The sequence below is a fragment of the Orbilia oligospora genome (assembly GCF_000225545.1).
Source record: "Orbilia oligospora ATCC 24927 unplaced genomic scaffold scaffold00210, whole genome shotgun sequence".
In the NCBI taxonomy this organism is placed as follows: Eukaryota; Fungi; Ascomycota; class Orbiliomycetes; order Orbiliales; family Orbiliaceae; genus Orbilia; species Orbilia oligospora.
In genome coordinates, this window is record NW_011645767.1 from 93,159 (window position 1) to 117,917 (window position 24,759).

General features: G+C 45.6%; 4 protein-coding genes across 4 annotated transcripts; 2 read left to right on the top strand and 2 right to left on the bottom strand.

The window, feature by feature from the left end:
- Window positions 1-1,213: 1,213 nt before the first annotated feature.
- Window positions 1,214-2,578, bottom strand: AOL_s00210g23 (uncharacterized protein; the record flags this gene model as incomplete). The annotated part of the gene is made up of 2 exons (XM_011128825.1): window positions 1,214-2,378; window positions 2,466-2,578. 2 exons carry the CDS (start codon window positions 2,576-2,578, stop codon window positions 1,214-1,216), a joined length of 1,278 nt encoding a protein of 425 aa, XP_011127127.1.
- A 4,202-nt stretch (window positions 2,579-6,780) lies between these two features.
- Window positions 6,781-8,916, top strand: AOL_s00210g24 (uncharacterized protein; the record flags this gene model as incomplete). Its single annotated transcript, XM_011128826.1, has 1 exon — window positions 6,781-8,916. One exon carries the CDS (start codon window positions 6,781-6,783, stop codon window positions 8,914-8,916), a length of 2,136 nt encoding a protein of 711 aa, XP_011127128.1.
- A 1,849-nt stretch (window positions 8,917-10,765) lies between these two features.
- AOL_s00210g25 (uncharacterized protein) lies at window positions 10,766-12,647 on the top strand (the record flags this gene model as incomplete). The annotated part of the gene is made up of 2 exons (XM_011128827.1): window positions 10,766-11,233; window positions 11,337-12,647. 2 exons carry the CDS (start codon window positions 10,766-10,768, stop codon window positions 12,645-12,647), a joined length of 1,779 nt encoding a protein of 592 aa, XP_011127129.1.
- A 7,432-nt stretch (window positions 12,648-20,079) lies between these two features.
- On the bottom strand, window positions 20,080-21,366 carry AOL_s00210g26 (uncharacterized protein; the record flags this gene model as incomplete). The annotated part of the gene is made up of 1 exon (XM_011128828.1): window positions 20,080-21,366. The coding sequence occupies one exon, from the start codon at window positions 21,364-21,366 to the stop codon at window positions 20,080-20,082; it is 1,287 nt and encodes a 428-aa protein (XP_011127130.1).
- Window positions 21,367-24,759: the final 3,393 nt, after the last annotated feature.

Genomic DNA, 24,759 nt, shown 5'->3' on the forward strand with positions numbered 1-24,759 from the left:
GGTTTGAGGGGGAAAAAAGAGGAGTTTATGATTCCGGCCCGATTATACAGAGAGGTCCGTGAGTTTTGACAAAAAAGAATGGTGTGAAACTCCGTGGTTACGGAGCACTTGCATAACTCGTGACATGCACAGGCAGGATAAGCTTAGACCAAGCCGAACCCGACGGCCGACGTATATATGGTTTGGAAAGTCCGATACGTCGATACATGTATACATCGCAAGCGAAAAAGCTCGAAGAAGAAAGGAAAGAAATGAGGGGTCTATAGTATACGACCGAGGGTATTATCAACCATGGTCTTTTTTTTTTTTTTTTTTTTTTTTTTCGGTCCAGCGAGGGCTTGTTTTCCCGGTTAACTTAACATGTTAGATGTCGATGGAAACCAGGGATTTTAACGGGTTATCGGGGCTGAAAATCGCCAAAGAAGGAGGGGTGGTAGAACTATATTATATTTGATACAAGAAAGGGGGGAGGGGGGTTAAAATGTTCAGATGATGATAGGTCAATAGGTATTTGAAATGCTATAACCGATTGTTATTATCCTAAAGCTACTTTTTAACAATTGATTATTACTTTTAATTAATATACCTTATAGTATATATTGAAACTACCGATGTCTACGTGTCGACAGATGAGTCGATCGGGTGTAATATGTATTTTTTGTTTTCGGAAACGTTTATATGATCATATGAGGTATTTAGGCTTTTGGTGAAGCTGAGGTTGTTTCGAAGTCTCTCTCTCTCGGTCGAGTAGGCTATAGGTAAGTAAGTAGCTCGTAATGGGGGGTTTTTTTTGTGTGTATTGTAGACGAGTCATGAAGTATAGGCTACCGTTTTGACGTTTCTGACAGTCCCACGAGGCATGAGCGTCGGTATAGAGACATCTTTGCGACAATTACTATCCTTTTTGTTTCTTATTCTTCCCAACAGAAATTTAAATCGGAAAACAGTTTTCGTCTCGTGGTAGATTACTATTCACGGATGAAAAAAATGAAAAAAAGCACGGGCTGATTCGTGGTTCATGTGCTTCGACTCCACCGTCTCATCAGATCAGCCATTCAATATATTGTATACGAGCCTCCCCGCACGATAATTATATTAAAAGAAAGGGAAAGAATTTAAAAAAGACATCAACATTTACCGAGTATCGGGGATATTATAGCTCCACTCTCTTTAAATCTCTCGTCTGTATAACAAAATTTTATTTATTTTTAATTTATCTTAAATTTACCCCGCCTTTATGCCTCAGACTTAGTATATCTTTGAGTTTTACGAGCCCCTTCCCTCCCCACCCTTCCGGACCGTCTTCAACCGTTGGACGGATACTACAATACCAACTCCAGCTTTTACGGTCTAGGTCGACAGCGTCCAGGGCGTTGACCCAGCTTTCGTAGAGGAGGTGGAGAGCTCCCAGGAGTAAAGGAAGCTTGTCTTGGGAGAAGGAACGGGTCAGATACGAGTGTGCTGCATGCGGAAGATGGATGGGTAAGGCTGAGGGGTTTAGTTTACTAGCCGTGGGCGGCTGGGAGAGGAGGCTTGGAGAGAGGGACCAGTAGATTGGCTCGTTGGGGTATAGAGTTGATGTGGAGCTGCCGGCAGCTGTGCCTGCAGCTCTAGATACAGGAGGGACTGATGGAGAGGAGGAAGAGGGGTGAGAAGGAGACACATCACCAGCCGCACTTGCAGAGGGTCCAAGGTCTATGCTAGTTGATTTTACGTCATCTGAAGGTGGCTTGTCGGGCTTATGTGATACCTCCTGCTTTTGAAGGCTAGTTTCTGTTTGAAACGACGACGTCGTAGAGGTGCTTGGTGTATCCCATCGACGAAGGATAGGGATTTCCTTTGAAAGAACCTTGAGTTTTTTATATCCTTCTTCCACAGTGTCGTTTTTGGCATCATCTGGTCGGGTGATTCCTATGCTCTTGGCTTTTGAGGATGCAGTGAGGTCTAGAAGACCTTGTGCTAGCGAGAACCGTGAACTGGCGGGCAACCAGGGGTGTGTGTAGGTTAGTGATACAATTGTGAATGCGAGGAGGAGAGGGGCACGGTTGGTAGTTATTGTGGTGATGGAGATTAGATTCTCGTCACGGAGTGGAGGTGGAAGGTCAAGACCCGTTTCCCATGATTGAGGGTCTGAAGTATCTATAGATGGTGTTTGGTTTGTTCTACGACGTTTTGAGGGTGATATCATGGATGTGTTCCCTGTGGCATTTTGTGAAGATGGTGATGATGCCTCTTCCTGAGTAGATGACGACGAGCGTTTCTTTGAAGACGAAGATTTAGACGTCCGTTTGGCCGCAGAATGGACTTGTTTAGCAGTCTTTTCATCTGCAAATATCCCTTTCAATTTGTCCAGTGGAGCTTTGGCAATTTCATCTGGACTATATATGAATAAGGTCTGATATCAGTCTTGTTGGAACTTTTTCGTGATAGATCAGGTGAGTCCGCGTGTAAAGGACAGAGTTAACCTTGAAAGACCATCCGCCAACAGAGGCTTTGCTTTACTCATGGCATCACGAAGAGGGAGTTTTGCAGGACCAGTAAGGAACCTGAGAAGGGATTGAATATTCGTTGATGTCATTTTCGGATCTGGGAGGTGTGTCTACGCGATGAAGGCGATGGTATGATGTAATGGAATGGAATGAAGCTGGACGCGACGACATGTTGGGGGTGAGGTTGCGGTTGCGGTTTGTGTTGTATGACAAGCTTCAGGCAAAAGGCTGTTCCGCTCCGGCAGAGGCGGATGACCCGGTGTCTATCGGCACGGCTTTCGACAATGCAACTGTACACACACACCTACACACGCTACAGCTCTACCGAGTGACACCATATTACATGAAATGTAAATACCTATATTGCGTATATGAAAAGACCAAGGTACCATTGATGGCAATTGGCCAATTCACACGAGGCTCTATCATATCGATATCTCATTTTGGAGTGTAGATAGATAGATCAGGACACCACAAAAGCCCAATTCCGCATCGCGATCACTAACCGACTACTAAGTAAGTACTTACTTAGTTAGGATGAGGGGTAGTCTGGTATCGATATGCTGGTATCAGTTTCTATTAAGTAATTACCGGTATCTGAAGCCGTGGATCCCCATCGCTTTTTTGTCTCTGATGCAGATGTCACCCTCATCTCATGATCATGGCAGCATTCTTAGAGCAGCTAGGACGATGTTCATCTCCAAGTGGGTGCACCGGATGCAGCTAGAGATGCCGCTATTACCTAAGTCAAACGGACAGCTGTGCCCGGTGATCGAGGCACAGCATTACAGCTCTAAATGTACTTACTCAAGTATACTTGACTTACATGTATCCGTATGCATAACGGTAAGTATGGGCGTGATTCGCTCAGTTGTATTCCTCCCTTATAAACTTGTTCTTATAAATTAAGGAAGCCTCATACATAAGTACATAAGTACTTAGTATGGATTGTATTACGAGATGTCATTAGTTAAAGAAATTAAAGCTGTTAACTGTCATGATTCTAATCTGATATGATGGTGATGATGCCCGCGTTGCAACGCACGGCGACCCGTTGGAAAGACGTCGATGCGGCGTCGTCTTCTTTCCTGGAGGGTAGTCGGCCTGTTGCCGGCTTGTTTACCGTATTAGGCAGCTGAATGAGCTCTCTTCACGATGCTTTTTCTCGTTTACCCAGAGCTTCAAAGGGGAGAGACTTGGACGGGAATTTGACTTTTTAAGACTGCAGCAGTACTTTTTTTTTTCTGATTCTGACTTTACTTTTCGATTACTAGTAAGTATTATTATTATTTCGCTCAGGTCCTAAAACACACTGACGCAATATGGAGGGCACATGGACAAATGCTGCATTCTTGGGGAATCCGGACGAGGATATGCGTGGGTAAAATCCAGTGCCGTTTTTCTGGGGTAAAATATGGCTAGCTGCATGATATTACGGTGCTACCTGAAGAGATTTACTTCGCAGCTGATATCATTGGATGACGACCATACCTTGCAAGCTTGCAATTTGCAGATGGTGCCGGTGGATATCGATGTGTGATGGAATCGATATTTGCATATTAGAACTTTAGTATCAACAGCCGTTATAGTATACAACATTGACTTCGCAGGAGAGCGAGAGGGTTTTGACTGCATTCGGGATGGGGCAAATTCTTGAAATGAAGCTGTGATTGATCAAGCGGGCAGGTTAATTTCGCCGACAAGCTCGTGATCTCATTCTCGTTTGAAGCTATCGAATGCATGGGAAATACGTCAAAAGGTGCTCTCTGCGAAAGAGATTTCAAAACCTTGTAGCTCCCTAGCTTTGTAACTACGATTACAGTTTTGGTTAGAATACATTGAGAGAATACGGTACAAGTAAAGTATGTAGTAAGTAAGTCTACAAGATCCCGAGAAGCAGAAATGGGGCAAAGCATGAATCGAATTCACCATCGAGGTTTCTTTTGGAGAAGCTTTAAATAGAGCAGGTTTTGTCCCGGCCGTTTCTGTCGAAGAGGTATCCGATTGCGCGAATGAATTCAACGTTCGTGATTTAACGTCTTTTCCAACGGGGATTTCACCATTTAAATTTACTCATCGATTTCTATATATTCTTTGCGTCCTTTAACCGCCGGGACCACCTCTCTCTTGTTTCCACCCGTGGACTTGTTCCTGACGTTGAACAGCGTTTGTACACAGTACGAGGTGAGTTTGTGTGAGTGTGCGAGTGTTAATTGCGCGATACCCGGCGTTTCGTGTTGGAGTATCTCAACATCAAAATGCAATTTACTTTTCCTTGAAAATTAATTCCCCCCCACTTTCTTTGACTTGGATATCGTGTCTGTCCAGACAGGACCGCTTTGGCCTCACGAAAATTCTTTCTCCTTTATTTCTTTTTCTTTTTTCTTTCTTTCGCGATGTGAAAATTTTTTCTCTTCATCGGTTTCTTCTATTTTCATATCGTCAGAGACACAAACAGGCAAATGTGGAGAACCAAACTGCAGCCGTGGCCAGTTGAACAAATTTTCTCGTGCCCCTCCCATCAAAACCAAAACCAGACCAAATCAACCAAGCCAAACCAACGCCGGCGCTATCCCGTTTATCCCTCATTCTAGATCTTCGGCCAGAAAGCACCCCTGCTGCCCGCTTGGAATGCGAGGTGCCAGGTTCCAGGGTAGAGCTTCCAAAATAGCTACCCAATTGCAGCTGGCCCAATCGAAACGTTTCTCTTTCCTGCTGACTGCTCGAAAGTGGGTTTTGCATATAAGGTACGGAGTACCAGCAATCCGTCTACCATCGTAAGCTACGAGCTAGGTAGAAGCTAGAAGCTACTTGGATTGCGCCGGGCACCTACATACATACCATACCTACAGAAACATCGAATCGAATCGTGGAGCTACGTATCCGGTTCGAGCTTTGCTGGATATACATACACATACTTAAGCGTATACGTACGTATATAAGCAGCTAGCTGTCTCTCCTTCCTCCGGAGCTCGAGCTTGCCAGCTTGGAGACTTTGTATACGTATATTCTATACGATACGTTTATTTTACCATCTTACATTACACTATACCACTTCAGTAGCTCTGCAATCTTGTTTCCTTTTCATTGGATTGAATTATTTTTTTTTATTTTTTATTTTTTTTCCCCCTCGTTCAAAGGGGAAGGAGTCTAGTGGTAGTCGACGTCGACGGCGAAGGATCAGGTCTGTTCTATCACCATCATTCACATCCCCACACCTCCATTGGATATTCTTATTTATATTCCCGGTATCATATTCATATGATATCTTGTTTCCCTCCCTTCCTGCTTTCCATTCTACCTATCTCCCTCGCTCGATCAGCTGGCTTTAGACTAGTATGTACGCATACTAGTGCTGAATCATCCTGATAACGGGACCGATCCCTTGCACCCCATCTTCTTCGAGCTCCAAGTGTACTTTTATCATCGTCAAAGCAATTTAAAACCAAATTTACACAACCTTACCGTATCTTTCCTCTCCTTTTTGCTGTTAGTCTTTATCTCTGCTCTGCCACCACCGGGAAAGAGAAAAAAAAACAAAAACCTAAGAAAGAAAAAACTCCCGATCATTCCTATCTATCTACATCCATACCTATCTCCACCCATTCATAACTATTCCTGAGCTCTCCCCGGTTCAGCTGCTCAAGTGTGAGTAACCTCTGCTAGCTTGTATACGTATCTCTTCCTGTTTTTCCCAATTCAACCGCTGCACCGCCTGTGCCTGCTCGTCTGCCTGTCAGCTTGTCGGCCTGTCGATTTCCTGCTGCCATGGTAGCCTGCACATGTACTCTATCGTCATTGCTGCTTATCTCCAACACCCCAACACATTCTCTTCTGTCCGCATTTGGTCTTTGATTTTGGGATCCATTGATATCGTATCGGCGGATTACTCTGCCTGGACCTTCTCATTGCATCCCAGCCTGCATCCCTTTCCATTTCCAGGGGCTCCTCCGATGCGGCTCTTCGCTTCGAATTGACTGGCAATATTGGCTATCTGCGAGCAATTTCTAATGCTAATGTCGTGATAGGCCTCTAGTGAAAAACGTTCGCAATACTCGCACGATAAGAAAGAGAATTCAGCCAGAATTCAGCCTGCACCACATCCAACCACCACCACCACCACCACCCTCCATCATAATCCCATTCACTATCTCGAAAATCCTCGATATCCAAATCCTACCCTACCTATCTTACCTACCTACTTACAGACATACTCTCTTCCAAAGCCAATCAGAAAATCCCCTTGTATTGAAAGAGATAAGGTTGTAGTCACACGATATAATATCCCATCATGTCTTCGTTACCTGTTATTCCCCCTCGTCCTACGAGGGCTTCCGCTACATCACCTACCGAAAGCTCTGGTGCAAGTTTACCAGTAGTCCCAGCTCGACCAGTTAGAGATCGCTCAAAGTCTCCATTGCCCGAGTCAGAAGCAACTTCGGAAAGACCCTCGTCTCCAGACACAAAACGAAAGATCCATCCAGATCTCGATTTGCACCAACCAATGGCTGTCAGACCTGCTGCAGAGATCCCCAAAGCTACTCAACATGATGATATTCCCGAGATCGGGCAACGTGTGCCTATGCTGGACTTTGCTGGCGACGTCCAAGCCCCATCTCCGGCTGCTGATAGCCGATCCGCTAGCCGAGCCAAGCGCCGTAGCCAACATGCTCCAAGTCTTCCTCCATCAGATGGTCCGATGATTGTTGGCGATTTCGGTGCCTACCCTGCCGGCAAAGTTTACCGTCAGAATGGTAGCTATTCTTTGAGCCACGACGACCTGACCAAGAGTGTCATGACTGCTAGCGGAGCTGGTGTTGCTACCACCCCTGGCTTGGAGGGCGTTCCAGACGAAGAGATCGGATACATAGTCAGTGACGAAATTGCTTCGAGGGATGCCACTCCTCAGGGTACTCCCGGAGGTGTTATCACTGCTGGTCATAAACTCCCAAGCAAATCACCTCTTGCGACCGCCGTCTCTGCTCTCGAGGGTGAGAATGATAACACCCACCAACTTCCAAATCTCGACGACTCTGGAAATGATAGCCATGGAATCTACGGCAAGAGCGGCCTAACCAATGCTTCTAGCACTAGCTTGGGAGTTCCTACCTCCGGCAGACATACACCATGGGAAGAGTTCCAAGATGAGCGTGCTGAGGGAACCCCAATTCTGGCTTCTGATGAGGCTGGGAAGTATCCTGTTTGGAACCCACCGGCTATTTCCCCAAGGCTTTCGGCCCAAGAAGTTCGCCGTCCGCCTTCCTCTAACAGGTCTAGGACTTCACCTTCCTTGATTCCAACCGAGGATCTCGATGACGAACCACCAAGTCCCATCAAAGAGCATGTCCCATTGTTCCCAGAGGGTACAGCTCCACCTCGTGCCCCATCCCGACCAAAGCTTGATAAGCAAGCTAGCAGCCAACGTTTCCCCAGCAAGGATGTCTGGGAAGACGCGCCGGAGAGCTCTCATGCTACATATGAAGTTGAAGAGGAAGAACAAAAGCCCGATCCAGACTACTATGATCCTGCTAAGAACAAGATCACCGAGAAGAGTGTTGAGACCGAGGCTCCAAAAGAAACACCGGTTAGCCCACCAGTCGTTCCAACGCGACCAACAAAGCGAGTCCCTACAGACGAAACTTCCCTCGAGGGATCGAAGGCGGCACCAGCCGTTCCAGAACGCCCGAAGGTTCCACCAAGGCCAATCAGGAAGATCGGCGAACCCACAAGTGCCGATAGCTCGAGCCCTTCCGAAGATTCTCGCGCACCACCACCACCAAAGCCCAAGCCGGTTATTCCAGGTCGTGTTGGCGGTGGAATTGCTGCTCTGCGTGCCAATTTCATGAGCGATCTCAACAGCAGATTATCAAAGGGTCCTGTTGCACCGAAGAAGGAAGAACCGGCGGAGCCGGAACCTAAGGAGCGTGAACCACTTGAAGATGTCCGAAAGACCAGGGCTCGAGGTCCGGCAAAGAGAAAACCTAGCGCTGCCGCTGGAGCTACCCCTGTAGCTGGTACTGAAGCTCCCGCGACCGCACATGTCCCCAAACTTACATTCAGTTCGATTATCACTGTTTACTCCATCGGAGATGATTACGAAGTCAGCTTTGACGAGACAAAATTTGATGACGAGCCAAGTAAGATTGCGAGACCAATCGATGATAAAGTCTTAGAGGCTGTGAAAGCTGAGGAAACTGAAGAGAAGAGTGAAGAGAAGAATGAAGAGAAGAATGAAGAGAAGAAGGAAGAGGTCTCTGCCGAGACTGAGGAGAAGGGTTCTTCAAGTGATCCTGTTGAAACAGTTAAAGATATTGCGCAGAAGGTAGTTGATGCAGTTGTTCCAACAAGTTCAACTACTGAAGCCGAAGAAGAATCGAAACCGGAGTCAACAACGACGGCCACGGAAGAAAAGACCGTGGTTGCCTAGATGGCATTTTCGTTTGAAAGACATAAAAGTAGACTTCCTGTGTTTTTGCTTCTAGTTCAAGCGCTTGTGGTTATATCGGTTGGTCGACGAGGGATCGTTTGATTTCTTTTTTTTTGTTGAAGTGGTTTCTCTTGGAGGAATCTATTTTCGGTGTCTGTGCGTTTTTTTTGTGTCGCTTTCTAAATCGAACCTCTTCACTCATTCTTAATTTTTGATTGCGGTGGGGAGGAAATTACTGGGGGTATATTATATTGTTTTTCTTTTCATTTTTTTTTGGGGGGGTAATTCAGAGGGGAGGTATTTTGAAAGGGGTTAACCTTTTAAGGGGGGAAGATACACATACATGAGAGAAAGAAAGTGAGAGGAGAGAGAGAGAGAAGGTGGTAGAAATGGGAGGGGGCAGCGGGTAGAAATTCTTTGATGTAGTTTCTTTTTGTGGCAGCAATGCTTGAAAGTGTTTGAATTAATTGAGCAATCGATCGTTCGGATTAGTAGTTGGCGTATATATGTGGATTTGAGGCGTGAAAGTTATGGTTCTTAGTAGTTAGGTTTGTGGGTATACTATATGAATATATATAATTGCTATCGTTGTTAAGTGTATGGGGGTTTGTGATGCTTGCTCTGAAGTCTTGAGATAGATAGTAATGTTGATGCTTATGCTGATGAAGAGTATCTCTCTTTGTTTCTTATTATGGATGTGAGGTATTGGAGTTAGGTTTAACATTCATACCAAGGCATATTAATGCAAAGTCTTTATTTCTTTGATGTCGCCTCCCGAAGTGTCAATGGGCTCTTAGTATGCGGAGGGGGGTTATGGTTAAATTATGGCCATGCCGTTTGCATGGGGGGTATGGGACAACGATCGTTGCCGGAATAAGCGAATTATGGGAAAATGCAACGTCAAGCAACGCATGGGTATGTGGTATTTTTACGGTGGATTAGATCTTGGGATTATATATAGGGATTGTTTGCTGTATTCGTCGTGCTCGAGCTGGTGTTAGGCATTGTGAGAATTGTTTGTTATATTATTTGCTATTTTACTATCCATTGTGATCATTCGGTGTGTTATCTACAATTGTGTGTATCCATTGTGTTTGTTCGGATTATATATCAGATCATCTAAATGGAATATTCTCACTACGAAACTAGGATATTCCACACCTGTGGCCAGCCGGCGTCTGGGAACGAGACTAAGATATTCCTACATTTCAAGCCATTCGATGGAGGTCTTTTTCATTGAGGCTATCTAGGTACTGCCCCATCGGTTACAGTCATCCAAGTAGGGTCGTTCGCTCGATGATTTAGGTGTCGTTATTTAGTTGAACATTCGCCTGGGGTCGTTCTAGCACCGTCGGTTTCTTTTTTATAGTAAATGAAGTCAAAAACTCATAGTTATGCGAGTTCAGCTTGCCTCGTACCCACCACCACCCATTCCTATAATTTTTGTTGATATCAATTAGTTGGTCACAGTTTTGCCTAGCAACAATGGCTAGACAGGGTGAAACCTCTGAGCCTTCATGGTGATTGGGGTTATGGTAGATAGCTTGCCGGGTAGAGCCCAAATCTTGCTCGGCACTCTGGAGTGTGTGCTACAACTGCACGCTATTGATGTCAGCTCCTTGGATAGGAAGTATGTAATAAAAGATTCCCTAGAGACTGAAAGATGCGGTTATTTAAACAAGTCCTAATCATCAGCAACTGCTTTTCTCCCCCTCTTTCCTCTTTCCTCTTCTTCTCAACCTCACAGTTCTTCCTCCTCCCACCTCCACAGTTCTTAGTCCTCTTAAGAACCCAGCAGAACCACCCATAATCACAATTTCTCCCATCTCTTTGGTTCGCTTTTGGCATAATGGATGCCATACTTGCTCTTGCCCAGCTATTGGGCAGAGCAGCTCCTCTTCATATTGGGTCCGCCCAAACTTTGCCACTCCAAGCTTCGGAGTTGGCAGCTATGCTGCAGCTGCTTCAGCAGCCTGCATCTACCAGTGGTGCCCATCCAGGCGTGCCCGGCGAGCAGTTTTTACTGCTCGTTCGCTGCATTGTCCTGGATGGTGCGACCAAACAACTTGCGGCCCCATCCGCATACAAAGTCGTCTCGATGATGGGCAACGTGTCGTTCGAAGGCCTGGTAGAAGCGGTTACCTCCAGGTTGAGCTTTTCGAAGCTCCCTGGCAGGCAGCTGCGTTCTATGCAGGCCTGCGACACGGACGGTGTTCAGGTTGTCATTGACAATGATGTCGCTGTTAGGTACCTCTTGGGGTTACTTAAGAGGGACAGTGGTGTCAAGTTGACAGTCTACGCCGTTGACACCGTCTCGGTATGTATACTGTTCCCTCTTTAAGATGATGAACTTGTACTTGGTAATTCTGTTTGCTATGAAGGGTCTTTGTTAGCTAACAAGAGTCTTTGGGATAATATAGCCCGGAGAGAAGCAACGACTCTCCTCACCAACCACAGCGGCCGAATTCGATCCTTCGGCCACTCCCTTATACGACACGAGATGTCAGACCCCCGGGTTTGCATCTCCCACGCCATCCGAAAATACGATGATGGATGGCTCTCGAGGTCGTGTGCAACAGTGCACTCCAGATCGTCGTCGGTTTTCCGATGACAGATCTGTGAGTCCTGTCGCGCCACCACGAGAGCCATCCCGTGGCAGGGGCTACGAGAGTGCCCCTTCTTCATGCCGGACCCCCATTCACCACCGCTCTTCCCACATTTCTCGCCGCTCTCTCTCTCGGTCGCCGTCTATACGCGGCGAACTAGTTAAGGATGAGGAGAGGGAGGAGGTACCCAGGTCTCCTGAGCCACAGTTGCATAAGGAGATCCTTCCACCCCCCCCTCTCCCTCCTCACTACCCCGACGAACGACCTCGCTTCTGTGCCGTCTCCATCTCGGAGACAGGCAAAAACCAGTATAAACACCACATCGTCGACTACCTTCGACTCCGTCTAAGCACCGTCAATAAATTCCAACAAGGCTGGAGCCATATTCTCGACGAGCTATTCGCTCAAAGGCCAGGGAGCGAACAGAGACCAAACAATAATAATAACGGTCTCCGTATCGAACGCGAAGAAGGGAACTCCACCATCATGATGTTATACATGAGAGTCAAGGGTCGTCCAGAAGACCGTTCCTTCTACGATACCTCCGGCGACGTGGGTATAATCATCAACACTAAAGCCCTCGTCCCAGGATCTTTCAAATGGACTGAAAGAAACGATGGAAGCCTACTAGTCAGTTTTAGCACCGACGCGACCTACCACGTCGTACGGAAGAACACGGATCCAAAGAAAGATCCATACTCCCAAGGTCCACAAGTAAACGGTATGAACCATATCGCCGTCAATATCGAGAACGTACCTACAGATCGTCTCAGATCACCCAGTTTTCGGGCTATAACTTCTTTACTCGATGGGCTTGATAGTGGGAAAGGGTTGGATGTGGTTATGGAAATAACTGCTTCGCAGCTTCCTCCTAATCCGCCGGCTTTGATGAGATATTGTCTTGGAGCTGAACGTGATGATGGGTTGGTGTTTGAAAGGGATTGTCCGTTTGTTGTTCAGAAGGAGAATATGTTTGAGAATAGGGAGAGAGGGTTTAATAATGATAAGAAGTTTGAGAGGGAGAAGCGGTTTGAAAAGGAGAGACGGGGGGCTACGAAGAGGAAGGGGGGACGTCATAGTGATGGAATGGGGTCTGAGAGGAATAAACGTGTTCGGAGGGCTTAGCCGCCACTCGCTTTGGATAGATTCCGCAGTGGACTTTTACTTTTTGATGAAGTTTAGATACCGTTATTGGCGTTTTTAGGAGCAAGGGTTTTTCTGGGAGGTTCTTAACTGGGGCTTATGATATTCCTAAGGGCGGATTACGCATATTACTTTGATCAGTGGATGAGCGTCTGGCTCCGAGACTCATCATACTATTAAAAGAAGGATGACCAAATGAATGAAGGGGCTCCCTTATACTTTTTAATCTCACCTTTAAGGCTAGAATTGATGCTACATCGTTTTTGTACGACTTTTGTGAAGTAGAAGTCCTATACTACAGGTCGACGAAGGCCTTATAGTGGTGTCCCATCCTATTTTTCTACCACATATATACCCTAACGTTTCTTCAAAAGCTTATATATAAAATTACTATTTAACAGCAGGGTTGGGATCATAAAAAGCCCCTAGTTTAGTTCAACTACTACAGCCGTTCTTTTACTTCACGGTTCATATATAGGTATATTTTAGCTGGGAGGGTATATTATGATATGACTATACTGATATTACTGGAGCATATAATCACATGACTATAGGCGCCAGTAACATGCATTGACGCGCTATCATGTTCAAAACGGTTCGCGCGGGCGCGGTTACAGTCAGGTAGCAGACTGTTTCAATTTAATTGCGAATCGAGGTTTATTTACTCAAAGTTAGGTTCCATAGTTAGCGCTAGCTATACTGAAGAAATCGGCCATCTACATATGCGGTACACATGTTTGGAAAATATGCATTTTGACATGCCAATTAAGAGAGGGAGAGACAACCCCCCTCCCCTTCGTACCTAGTCTCGAGACTAAAAAGAGAAATACCACTCGATCTCGGCTATGCATGTATGTTTTATCTGAAGTTGCTGTCAGTCTGTCGTGCAACTCTCGTATACCCAGCCCTGCATGCGTCGGGTATTATATCTAAGCAAAGAATAGGAGGGTAAGATCAATCATCGTTAGAATATTTTGATTGGTCAATTGGTCAGCTCTTAAAATACGAAGGAGAAAAAATAGCTACGAGACACGAGGGAAAGGATAGCCCAATAAGGCTCCTTGCTGCCGTAATACGAGATTTAATTGGGTAGCGTGGAGGTTGGAGGGTGGTAAGGGGGGCCGGGGGAAGGCACAGTTGAGGAGTCTGGCGACGGGACAAGGGGAAGGGGGGATAAATAATGACAAACGATCGGAAAAGGAACCAATGCAGGTACGTATACGCGGGCCGCGGGAAAACCAAGACAGCATTGCATTCTGTGTACTAGTGGACTGGACCGTGGGTTTTTGGCAGGTTGTCTCACCGGCGGTAGTTATTTCTTTGTTTCCCGGTGTTACATAAGGCTTGGGGGTTTTGTGTGATGAAGATTACATATACAGTCGTATTAGGGCTTCTTCGGCGAGAGGAGAGCTTGAGACAGGGATCGATATCCCTCGCGAGTCGGTGAGTCGAGGCTCGTGGAACCATTAACGACCGGCCCCAGGTATAACTGAGGAAGCTGAGGAGGGGAGGATGGAATATTCCATGGGGTCATGGGCTCAACCTCGTTAGGCATTTTTTACCCGAACAATACGAGATGATGAGATAAGCTTCATAATTCATCAAAGCAAACCTCGTTCAAGGCTCATACGTCCACTGCAAGCTCTTAGCAGCTCGAGAGTGGGGGGTTCTCTTTAATCATGCTCAAGGGCGGCTAAATGCTACCTTAATCGAGGGTCTGCAGGTGTATATGCATCTAGTGCATCTTGAGGGTGTAGGCTGGCTAACTGGTGTTAATTCGTGCCTATAACTTCAAGTTTACACGAGTAGGATATCTAAGTTTACTAATAACAATGGAACTTTTTGGACACGTGCTATAGCTATAGCTATATAGTATTACTCTAAATTTATTAAGTTTCGCAAATTAATGGCATCTAATTCAGTTTATAATTTGCACACTCATGATGGTTTGGCTGAACGTATTTTATATTGATCAATCTCAAGAATTATTTCGACAGAAATAGAATGTATTCGCGAATTCGACATACGTGTATTCAATATCATAACATAACCATACCCGAAAACAGTCGGACTTGAAAATAAGGACCGGTTTCGGTTCGGCGTTAAAGCTTAAGGGCACAAGATCAAAGAGCCGCTGATTTGGAAGGGCAGCGTCGGGTAAGGGTAGTTGAGTAATCAATATTGTAGGCTGGGCGGTTGGAAACGGACAGTGGCCGTGGGGGGCTCGCTACGTTGTCAATTTACTTGGATTAATTTCAAATTAGGAAATTTCGAAAAAGAACTTTTTGCGGGGTAGCGTGTAAGAAAGAACTGACGGCTGTATATTAAATGGATTTATTATTGGTCAATTCTGTGATCAGTATCTTGAAACTCGACTAGGTCAGTATTTTAATTATTGGCTGGCCTATCCAATATTGATTCTGATCTATACAGCGTACAACGGCAACATGCCGTGGCAGCCCCAGGGCAGCATTGTGGATTTTCATCGGGATATCATATCATGATATCAACTGTAATAATCAGGGACCTTGCGTTTTAATGCTTAGACAATTGGCATAGCCAGGTTCATCAATTTAGGAAGGAGGTTGTTCTGGATAATATAGACAGAGGTAGGTCACGCGAGTTAGGCTTGGAGGACCGTGAGTGCGCCTAGGAGGCGGGATTACGTCCAGTTTGTGCAACTACATGCATGTAGATATGTATACGACGCAAGTTATCATCATGGGTATGCTGATTGAGGTTACACCGGAAACCCTAGGGATTCTGCCTCGGCACCAGTTGCCTACTGGATCCTACAGGCATAGTATTTGAATTTTCTAAACAAGTAATATCTCAATTGGTAGCGATTGGATATAAGGATATCTTCATTGTTTGTTTTACAACAGAAAACATGAATTCGACATGTGTGTGTGACGATCATGAGATTACTTAAGGCCCGATGTATGTATATTGCATGCGCTATTATATATATTGAGAAAAAGATAAAGACTATAGTACAGGGGCAAACTCGTAATCTGACGGGCCCGGGCCTCGCATTAAAACAGAATCCAGGATACCAAAAAATGACAGATTTTGACAGGCGTGAACTGCCTTGTCTGTGCATATGGAGTTTGAATATACGATACTGGTTTACGACGGCTCGAGATCGGCTGGATTTGGGAACACGTAACTACAAGGGGGCAAAATGTCTTCAAGATCGACCCTTGGCTATAGATTAAATAACATAAACCAATCGGGAGAAATACAGCCGTATACAGGGTATTTCACCCAACCCCTGATCGATGTTTATGTTACCATATGGCACACACCCACCGTTATTGTTTTAGATTTTGCCGCGCTTGCCACATCTGTCCCAAAGGTTCGGTATCGATCATAGAAGTATATCCATGTCTAGGTCTTTAAGTACCTCAAGGTACCGGTTTGTAAGATTTTGTTGCGTAAAGTTGTCCCGGGTCCTGTCTATCAATAATGTTTACTACTCCAGGGACCGGTAGACCCACGTTGATGAAAGACATTCTGGAGCTAAAGCCCCCGTCGTTGCAGGAAACATGATAACATCTTGTTTTGTGAGGGCGGTTATAAATGGTCTAACCTACGAGACTAGGTCTAAGCTCCGTGGGGGCCTAAATATCGAAGGCAAAAATATTATTTTATTCGTGGCTTGTAGATCTCCAAAGAAACTTCGAAAGCTACCTCGATAGTTTAACTATTTTAAAGACTTTCTGAATTAAATTTTGACCAGTCAAGAAGTGGCCGCAGCAGTTTATGCTTCGACAAATACATATCCGCGATCACCAGACCATAGTATTCTAAAACAGTACTGCTGCTATTGAGTTTTTGGGGCCGCGGTTGCATGATAACGCACATGTAGTACGCCGCATTATTGAATGAGCCACAGAAAATTAACTGTAATCGGGGCTCCGGACAAATCAAGGGAATTCATACCTTTGCATAAGTAATGAACGTTGCCTAATTCCTTAGATATAATCATTTGCCATCCAAAAACGTCAACTCGAGACGGGAATTCAAAACGGTGGGATTATATAACCTCAAGCAATTGAGTATGAGGGTGTACAGGAAGTTTAGTAATACTAGCCCCGAGCCCTTCATCCGAGTTGACAGGGTTGGTATGGTACTTCGAACTGTTGATAATATATCGAAGTGTGACAACAGTAGGGCATGAATTAACTCGTGTGAGGGAACATTCATGATCCTAATCGCCTATTTTCGATATCTCAAATCATTTCGGCCCAGCCCTAGAGATCCTACGGACTTAAACCGGTTTGTGTACATGTATACAGTGGCTAAAGCTAACTTCGTATCTGCCGCAATTAATGCTCCATGGGTATATCCGGATGCCTCCGCCGGGCTCGGCCTTCTTTAGTAATACCAGCAACCGTAGCATAGAAAGCCTTAATAAGAGCCACATTGTAAGCTGCTTACATCTCGCAAAGACATTTGCCTCTTTTGTGGGGCTATAGTCCACCCATCTTATAAGATCGCCCGGTTCCGAAATTATGGCTTTCAGCCTCATTCCCAACACACTCGAAGCGTTGCAAGATAGGAAAAAGGGTTGATTGCCCAAAGTTGCTTAGTCTCGAAGTCCTCCCTTGCCCCGGTTCCCGGGGAGTCATAGCTTCTGGGTATTATAACCGGGCAGAGCCCATGTTTGCATTTTTAGACTAGCCGACTTGGGCGGTGAACTCTTGACCTCACGTCAGATTCTGCTGGAGAGATATCGAATTTTATTAAATCTGGATCATGCCCTCATGCGCTTTGCAAGTTAGTTTTTTTTTTTCCTCCCTTGCTTCCAGGCCTGAAAGGCGTAACTTGAAAAATTTCTCACGTGAAACGATCGTCACGAGAGTTTCATAAGCTGCGGAATGTTCTATCAATGTCGTAATGCGCCTTCCGGGCGATTCTCGTATATTGAGATCACGGGATCGAGATAGCCGGAACTGTTATGTCCGATTTTCACTCGGCCGGCACCGCGATGAAGAATTTTTATGTATCAATGATTGATCAGTACGGTCTGATGATGAAATCTATGCATCCGTAGTTCGAGTTCCGATGTCTGGCGAAATGGTTGGGCCGATTTCCAGGCCCACCCGCAAAATCCGAGAATGAGCCAGGGTTCCGCTTCGTTCCCGGGTCACGTTGTCTTTGTCTCGCACCAAGCCCAGAGGTTTAGCTAGTGTTCTGACGTAGTCTCCACGGCTTTGCCGGAAAGGGGAACATTGATGGGTAATGCCATTCATTGAAGCCGACCTGGGAGCCTATCAATATCCAGTCGTTCTATATGACTCCAACAGTCAATTTTGTAGCTCCAATGCCTTCAGTACCCTAGGCCGTACCCTGAGATATGTAATTTTGCTAGTGAAGTGCCTGAGGTCCACATATAGAACGTTCGCTGCGAATTTGCGAAACCTAATGAATTTTCTCCAAGTTTCGATTAAGCTAACGCGCTGCCCGTATCGTATATGTAGACGCATGTTTCATGGCAGGCCGATCTAGGCTGAAAGAAAATCTTCACAAGAAAATTTGCAGGGTTAAAAATGTTCCGAGGTTACCGAAAATTCGGAGACGATGTATGGTAGGGCGATGTGCAGGTTCTTTCAGCTACTAGAAGCCTCAATCCCGGATAGGTGACCACCTCAAGTGTAAAAATAATATGTGACTGCACAGCAAGTATTGTTCCACATGCAGGGTAAGAGCGTGTGGAAAGGGGACCCGCACCGGGAGAAGCTTGGGGAAGGATCCATGCTGGACCTTGAGTACGCCTTGCACCGGCTCTTCCATTAATACTAGCCAGTAGGAAAGCGTGTTGTTTCCCGCCGGGCCCCAATACCGGGGTCAGGGGTCATGAATTCATGAAGCAGCTGTGTAACAATTTCAAATTTGGGCGAAACATCTGAAAATTGAAGATTCAATGAGGGTCGCAAACATTACTCGAGTACCGCATATTCGCTTATAGTTATGCGTCTTGCAGGCAACTGAATTAGTGATACCAGTGCTTCAAAATTTTCATAGCTTCTGGTTATTTTAGCAATCCTTTCAGCTGGAAGATGAAGATTTTTCGCTCTTGAAGACTAATTTCTGTGGATCTTTGCAGCTTTCTAGACCAAATGGCCACTAGCTTTCGGTATAGAGCGAACTTGAGGACGCATGATCCAGTGGCGGCCTTGTAATTCATGGTCAAGGGACATGACGCGGAGTACTATGTCAGGACTTGCGTTTGATGCCTGCAGGCCGACATCATAGGAAATATTGAGCGAGATGAGACGGGGAAACTCTCATGGAACCCGACTGTTAACTGTCGAACTGTGCTCGCCAAGATATGAATCGGATGACTGACGACGATTTTGCGATTCCTAGGCAGGATATCTTGAAGAATGCAGATTCAATTGGTCACAATACTATCAATTCATGACCCAGATATTGAAGAGAGCCTCGCCAGCCAACCAAATGCCGACAGACCCCTGTCGACGACCCCGGCAGATACGCAAAAGTGGTGTCGTCCTTAATTGGCATCCTGGTTTGGCTGAACAACACGAGATGCTCAACATTTTACCACAATCCTAGAAAAGCGCGAAGGATCCAGTCCAGTAGATTATCAAATACCGCTCAAACTTAAGACGGCATTTCGCGGGAAACTTCGCCAAAATGTGGGGACTGAGCCGCAAGACGGTATAAAATTGTATATGATTGGGTGCATAAGTAACTATCCAAGTACATGCTAATACAAGGTCAAAACTGAAAATCAAAAACGGTGCAGCAAACCCGGCGACACCCTGAGCTCGAAGTGAAAGAAAACAAATCCCACACGCATAACCCCAACCCTTTAATGAAATGAACTCATGACATGCTATCCTTCTTCTATGCATCAAAATCTGAGCCCTGTTAGTATACGCAATGCCGCTAAAATTGCTAGAGAAAACCAGATGATTTTAAGAGGTGTCCCCAAAATCGGTCTGTTGTATGCATGCAAATAGGAAACCAAAGGATAGGCCCGAGGAACAGCCCAGTCTATATGCTCGTCTGTACCACCAAAATAGAATGCTGAACAAACATGCAGAAAGTTCCGAATAACGAAAGTTGGAAAGATAAAAAAAACAAGAGATCAACTGACAGCCAATGCTGCCGAGACTGAAAATGACACAAACAGACCAAAAAGAACCTAGGACGTGCCTATAAGGTATGATTCATACGGTGAATCTTGAAAAGAGAAAAAAAAATCCAGACAATGCAAATAATAACTTCAAAATAAAGAAAAGAAGATGAACTTTACGAAAATGATGTGTCAATTGACACTAGAAGGGATTGGCCTCGAATAATAAGCGAAGCCATTGGGTCGTCGAAGCGTTGGAAGTCCGGAATATTCATCGAATGTCGATGATGTTTCAAATCGAATCGCTTAGCGGAAAGTCTCACCATATGCATATGGCTCTTCCGCTTCACCCCAACCTCGTTTCACTCTTGCGAGTTCGACTTCGTCGTACTTAGGATCAGGAACCCACGGATCCTTCGCCATACAATATCTTCGCGAACATTCTTCTGCAGAGGGAACAGGGATTTCCCAGCCAGCCCAATCCGGTAAAGGATCTCTCTTCGCTAGAAAATGTAAGAACCAGAGAGAAAGACAGATAGTGAGCCGGTTTGTGCCATGTTGGTTCCATTGGATTGGGTTTGCGATATCCAAACATCCAAATATTGGTCGATTTTCAGCGTCGGTAGCAAGTCGAACGCAGACAAGCTCTTGTTCGGTAAGAACATAACCATATCTTGTATTATGTTCACGCATGTAACGCTGCAATTGGGATAAAACTTGAAGGAATTCTCGTCGTTTTTCATCACCGCCTGCCTGCATCATCGTATTCCATTCTCTGCAAGATTTGACGAATCCTGCTACTCTGATTTGGCCATTTGGTCTAGATGGTGATTGGTAAACACCAGCAATATCGGCGCTTGACCCAAGCTCCGACCCCAGAACCATAGAGAGGGATTGATGGCTGCGTGTACCAATTGACTGAGAAAGGGCAGTAGTAACTTTGGCGCAGAAGTAGTCCCTCACGATTGTCAGAAATGCAATCCTGTCACCTTGATGTAAAATTTCATCGTCAATGAAAGGCTCTGAAAGCTCAGCTTGAGGGATAGGCATCCGCAAGAGACGGTCAAGATCTGGAGTAGCGAGAATGTTTTGAAGGTTGAACGTGTTCCACTGGCGAGTGTTTCTGACATCCCACCAAATAAATGCATAGTCTGGCGATTTTGCATTTCGTCGTCGCAGATTGGCACTTTCCATGGGTCCCAGAATTGGAGGGTTTCGAGCAGTCAAGTAATCCATCAAAGTCGTATAAGGCTCAATTTCAGCGAGTGCATCCAAGTCACTGCGCTGATATTCACGGTTTCGTCTACGATTGTATCCATCGTCGTATCCTTCTTCGTATTCTCCTTCGTATCGTCCTTCGTATCCATACGACTCTTGCGTCGTATTTTGGAAAGCGTGCTGGCTGCCGTAAGAAGTTCGTCTCATGTTGGAATATTTTATCTTTGAATCGACTGGTCCCCAACCTAGTTTACCTATTGGTGGAATAGCGGGTGTCTGTGCGCGACTAACGTCAGGAACGTTATAATGCACGAACTGTATTGAAGATCGCCGAGACTTTTCTCTCCCTTCTCGAGAGCTATCATCGTAAGACATTGTTAGAAATAATTTGTAATATTTGTTTATAGGGCTATCGTTGAATATGGGAAACAGTTATGTAATCTATAAAGGATGGGTATAGTTTTTATGTATTGGGGGGTATATGTGAATCGTAAGGCAGGAAATGTCGTAATATTGCAAAGTTCAATGAATCGTGAAGGGGGTATCATAAATGAAATTTCGATGCTTGTTAAACAGGAATAACTAACCTGGGTGGACACCGTAGATGTTTTATATATCCGAAAGATCTCGATCTGAATTATGTATGGCGACTGGGTGGGCCTAGAGCCGAAGGTGTGCGGCGAATGATATTAATTTGATTGAGGCTTGTATGCTATGCTGTAGGCTGATTGATGTATAATGTTGATGCATGTGTCTGCCGTGGTGGTGTCATGACCATCTTTATAATCAGGAGAGTCCGAAGCTATTTTCCTCGAAGCATGATGTCTACAATTTATGTTACTTGCTGGGGCGAAGTAGAGTCCCAGCGGATGCCTTTGTCATGCAAAGCGCTATCAGCAAATTGCTAGAAAGGTTAGCATCACGGCCGACATACAGGTAGATTAGCATCCTGGGGTAGAGTAAAGTCCCAATAGAATCCCAGATGTACCTTCGGGTACCTCTGCAGAATCAAGATGACGGGCTTGAGTCGGCGTGAGTCACGGAGAGGGACCCGTGAGATTGTGAAGATGTTTGAAATCAGGCCGAGTGGATGCTGGGGAACTTTCTTCTTGAAGAGTCTGGTGATCAGACTAACGCATTTCGCAATATCTGTATTACTTCTATGCAAGTCCCCAGAGCCCCGGGCAAGCCCGAAGGGGCAGAGGGGGCAAGAGGGGGTATGTGCAACCGCGGGTACTGCGTAAGGGGGGCGAAATCAAAATTGCATCTAGGCTGTAAGGCATCTTCAAAGTAGTTGGTCTGTTTGGAAACTCGGGGAAACAGTCATTGGTGCGATTTTGATTGGTTTCGTCAGCTGAGCTATGGGGCTCTGGAAGAGGGCCGCATTCCAGCTTGTGGACCTCACTGCACTGTCGGGTCGACCGGATATATGCACCGGGGTGGAACGTTCCCTGGTGGTTCCTGCAGCCCGCCAGTTCGAGTGTGTCCGTGTATATGCACATGGCTCGTTCCTTTTTTTTTTTTTCGACTGAAAAGATCAAGGCCTTTCTGAAAAGAGAGGTGTTATTACTTTTTTTCCCGATGGAGAAAGCTGATGGGACCCACCTTGAAGCCATCGAAAACTGAATTGCTACGATCAACCAGCTAAGACGTCCGTCGCTTACTATGTGACGATTGATGCAAACAATGACCCACCAAGCATCCCTCGACAAGTCAATTGTCAAACACAAATAGCATAAGTTTTGAGCCGAACCAAGATTTCCCTCTTGATCGAAACGTAGCAGTTTTACGAATAGGGAAGAATAGCTAGCTGCTGAAAATAGTATGCACCCGGCAGGAATGGTGATGTTGCCCGTTGCGTAGTTTCGCATGTCAGCACTAACTGACGAATATGGTATCAAACTAGGGTTTGTCATTGCATCCACTCCACTTAATTATAGGCCGGAGCTAAATCTTGTAATCAGTTGCTACTGGTCTTACAGAACCCGTCATACATCAACCCGAGCTACACACCCAGCAATTCGCCTGGAATCAAACGGTTTTTTGCGCAGTGTTGCATGGGGCCGGGCAGGGGAAGCTACGAACAACAACCTGCGACTCCAGGCCAGAGCATAAAGCGTGAAGGTAATCTCCGACAATGGCGTTCTAGCTCGTTTCCTCCAAGATTGGTCGCGTGTGTCATGAAAAGCAAAACCGCCAGAAGATCTACCGGTTTATTGTCAGGATTCGCCGAGAAATTCAAAGCGTTTCCCTTGGAAATGCAAGGTAATCATTGAAGGCTTTGTTATGGCCTGGCTGTTTCGAAACAGGTCTGTCAAACCCAATGCAATGCAAACCACATCATTGAATGGGGAAACACAAATCGTAAATCTGGCTTTAAGGACCCGACATCCAGAGTTATACCCAGTCAGCACTGTCAAAAGATAAAGCGGATACAGCAGCAGTCCTCATGTCATCGTCTGGCGAGAAGCTTCAGCAAATTATGCGATGCTGTATGGTTCTATGAAAGGTGTCGGTTTGTCAGGGTAGCAAGAAACAGATCCGTCGTGGCGGTGCGCGCACAGACGTCAGCTGCATTGGGCTAAACTATATCAAGTAAAGCTCCCCACGTTGAGACTGTCAGATTACAAGCTCTTGGTTTAACTCGCGCTTCTATTGGGCAATTTGCCGAAGCTTTTTTGGTAGATCTGGGTGGGGCCTGCGCCAAGGACATTTAGATATGATGTATTGAGCCGCATTGATTTACAGACTGCTAGCTATGGTTCTTGGGCAGGCGTTAGTTTGGATGGTCTAGACCCTATAACTCCCAAGGTTAGGATCGCAAAACCGACGTCTGCGCTAACTGCGATAATGTCGCTTCTTGATTGCGCCTGCATTCTCCGGCCGCTCCACGATTCCCAATCAGCCAGATCGGAATGACCGTTCATGTGCGAATCGCGAGTTATCCTTGCAGAGCTGAATCGAAAGTCACGAACCGATTCCCGAAATATTTTGGAACAAACGATAAAATTCCCCTGCGAGTTTACTAGATTCACCAATCGGCCAATCGATTCATCACCCGCATAAAATGGTTCTAAAAATTTTCCCTCCCCTGCTTAGTCTAGCTAGATGATTGTGAGGGTTGGATCCTCCAACGACCGATCGAATCCTGTAAGGCCAACACCGGTGCACCACTGCATTTTACTCGAATACTAATGTCCGGCCAGACCAACGGGACACATATTCTCAACGTCCCGAGAGAATTACAACGGCTCAAGGATCTCTATATGTACATCTCTGCGTCAAAGCTAGCGGGCCCACATTCAGATGACCACTCGTGTGAGTAGGCGAGGGTAATTTCGCAGAGTCGGAATCAAAGTTGTCATTCGAGATCAAAGCGGAATTCCGATAGGAGAATGACTGTACGATGACGACGATTGACTGGTGTACGCCAGGCCTAGGCGTGTGGTAATCGCATTATACGGTCTGTAAATATCTAAATCCTCTCCCTCAGAGGTCGCTACCCAATCGATTTGATCAGTAATACTGCATGTATGTATAAACATACGGATGGCGTAGCTCGGCCATCTCGCGGATCCGATTTGAAGCTTAGTTAACCTTGTTTTACTATTCAACAATGCGATATATTTATTGGGCGCGTTACACAAATAGAATACGTAACTATCCAACATCTGTCAAAGCTACAGGACAGAGTTATATTAAAGAATTGCATTTTGGAAAGGATACTAGGACTGAAAATCGTCTGATGCCATTGTCAAGTGGGCATAT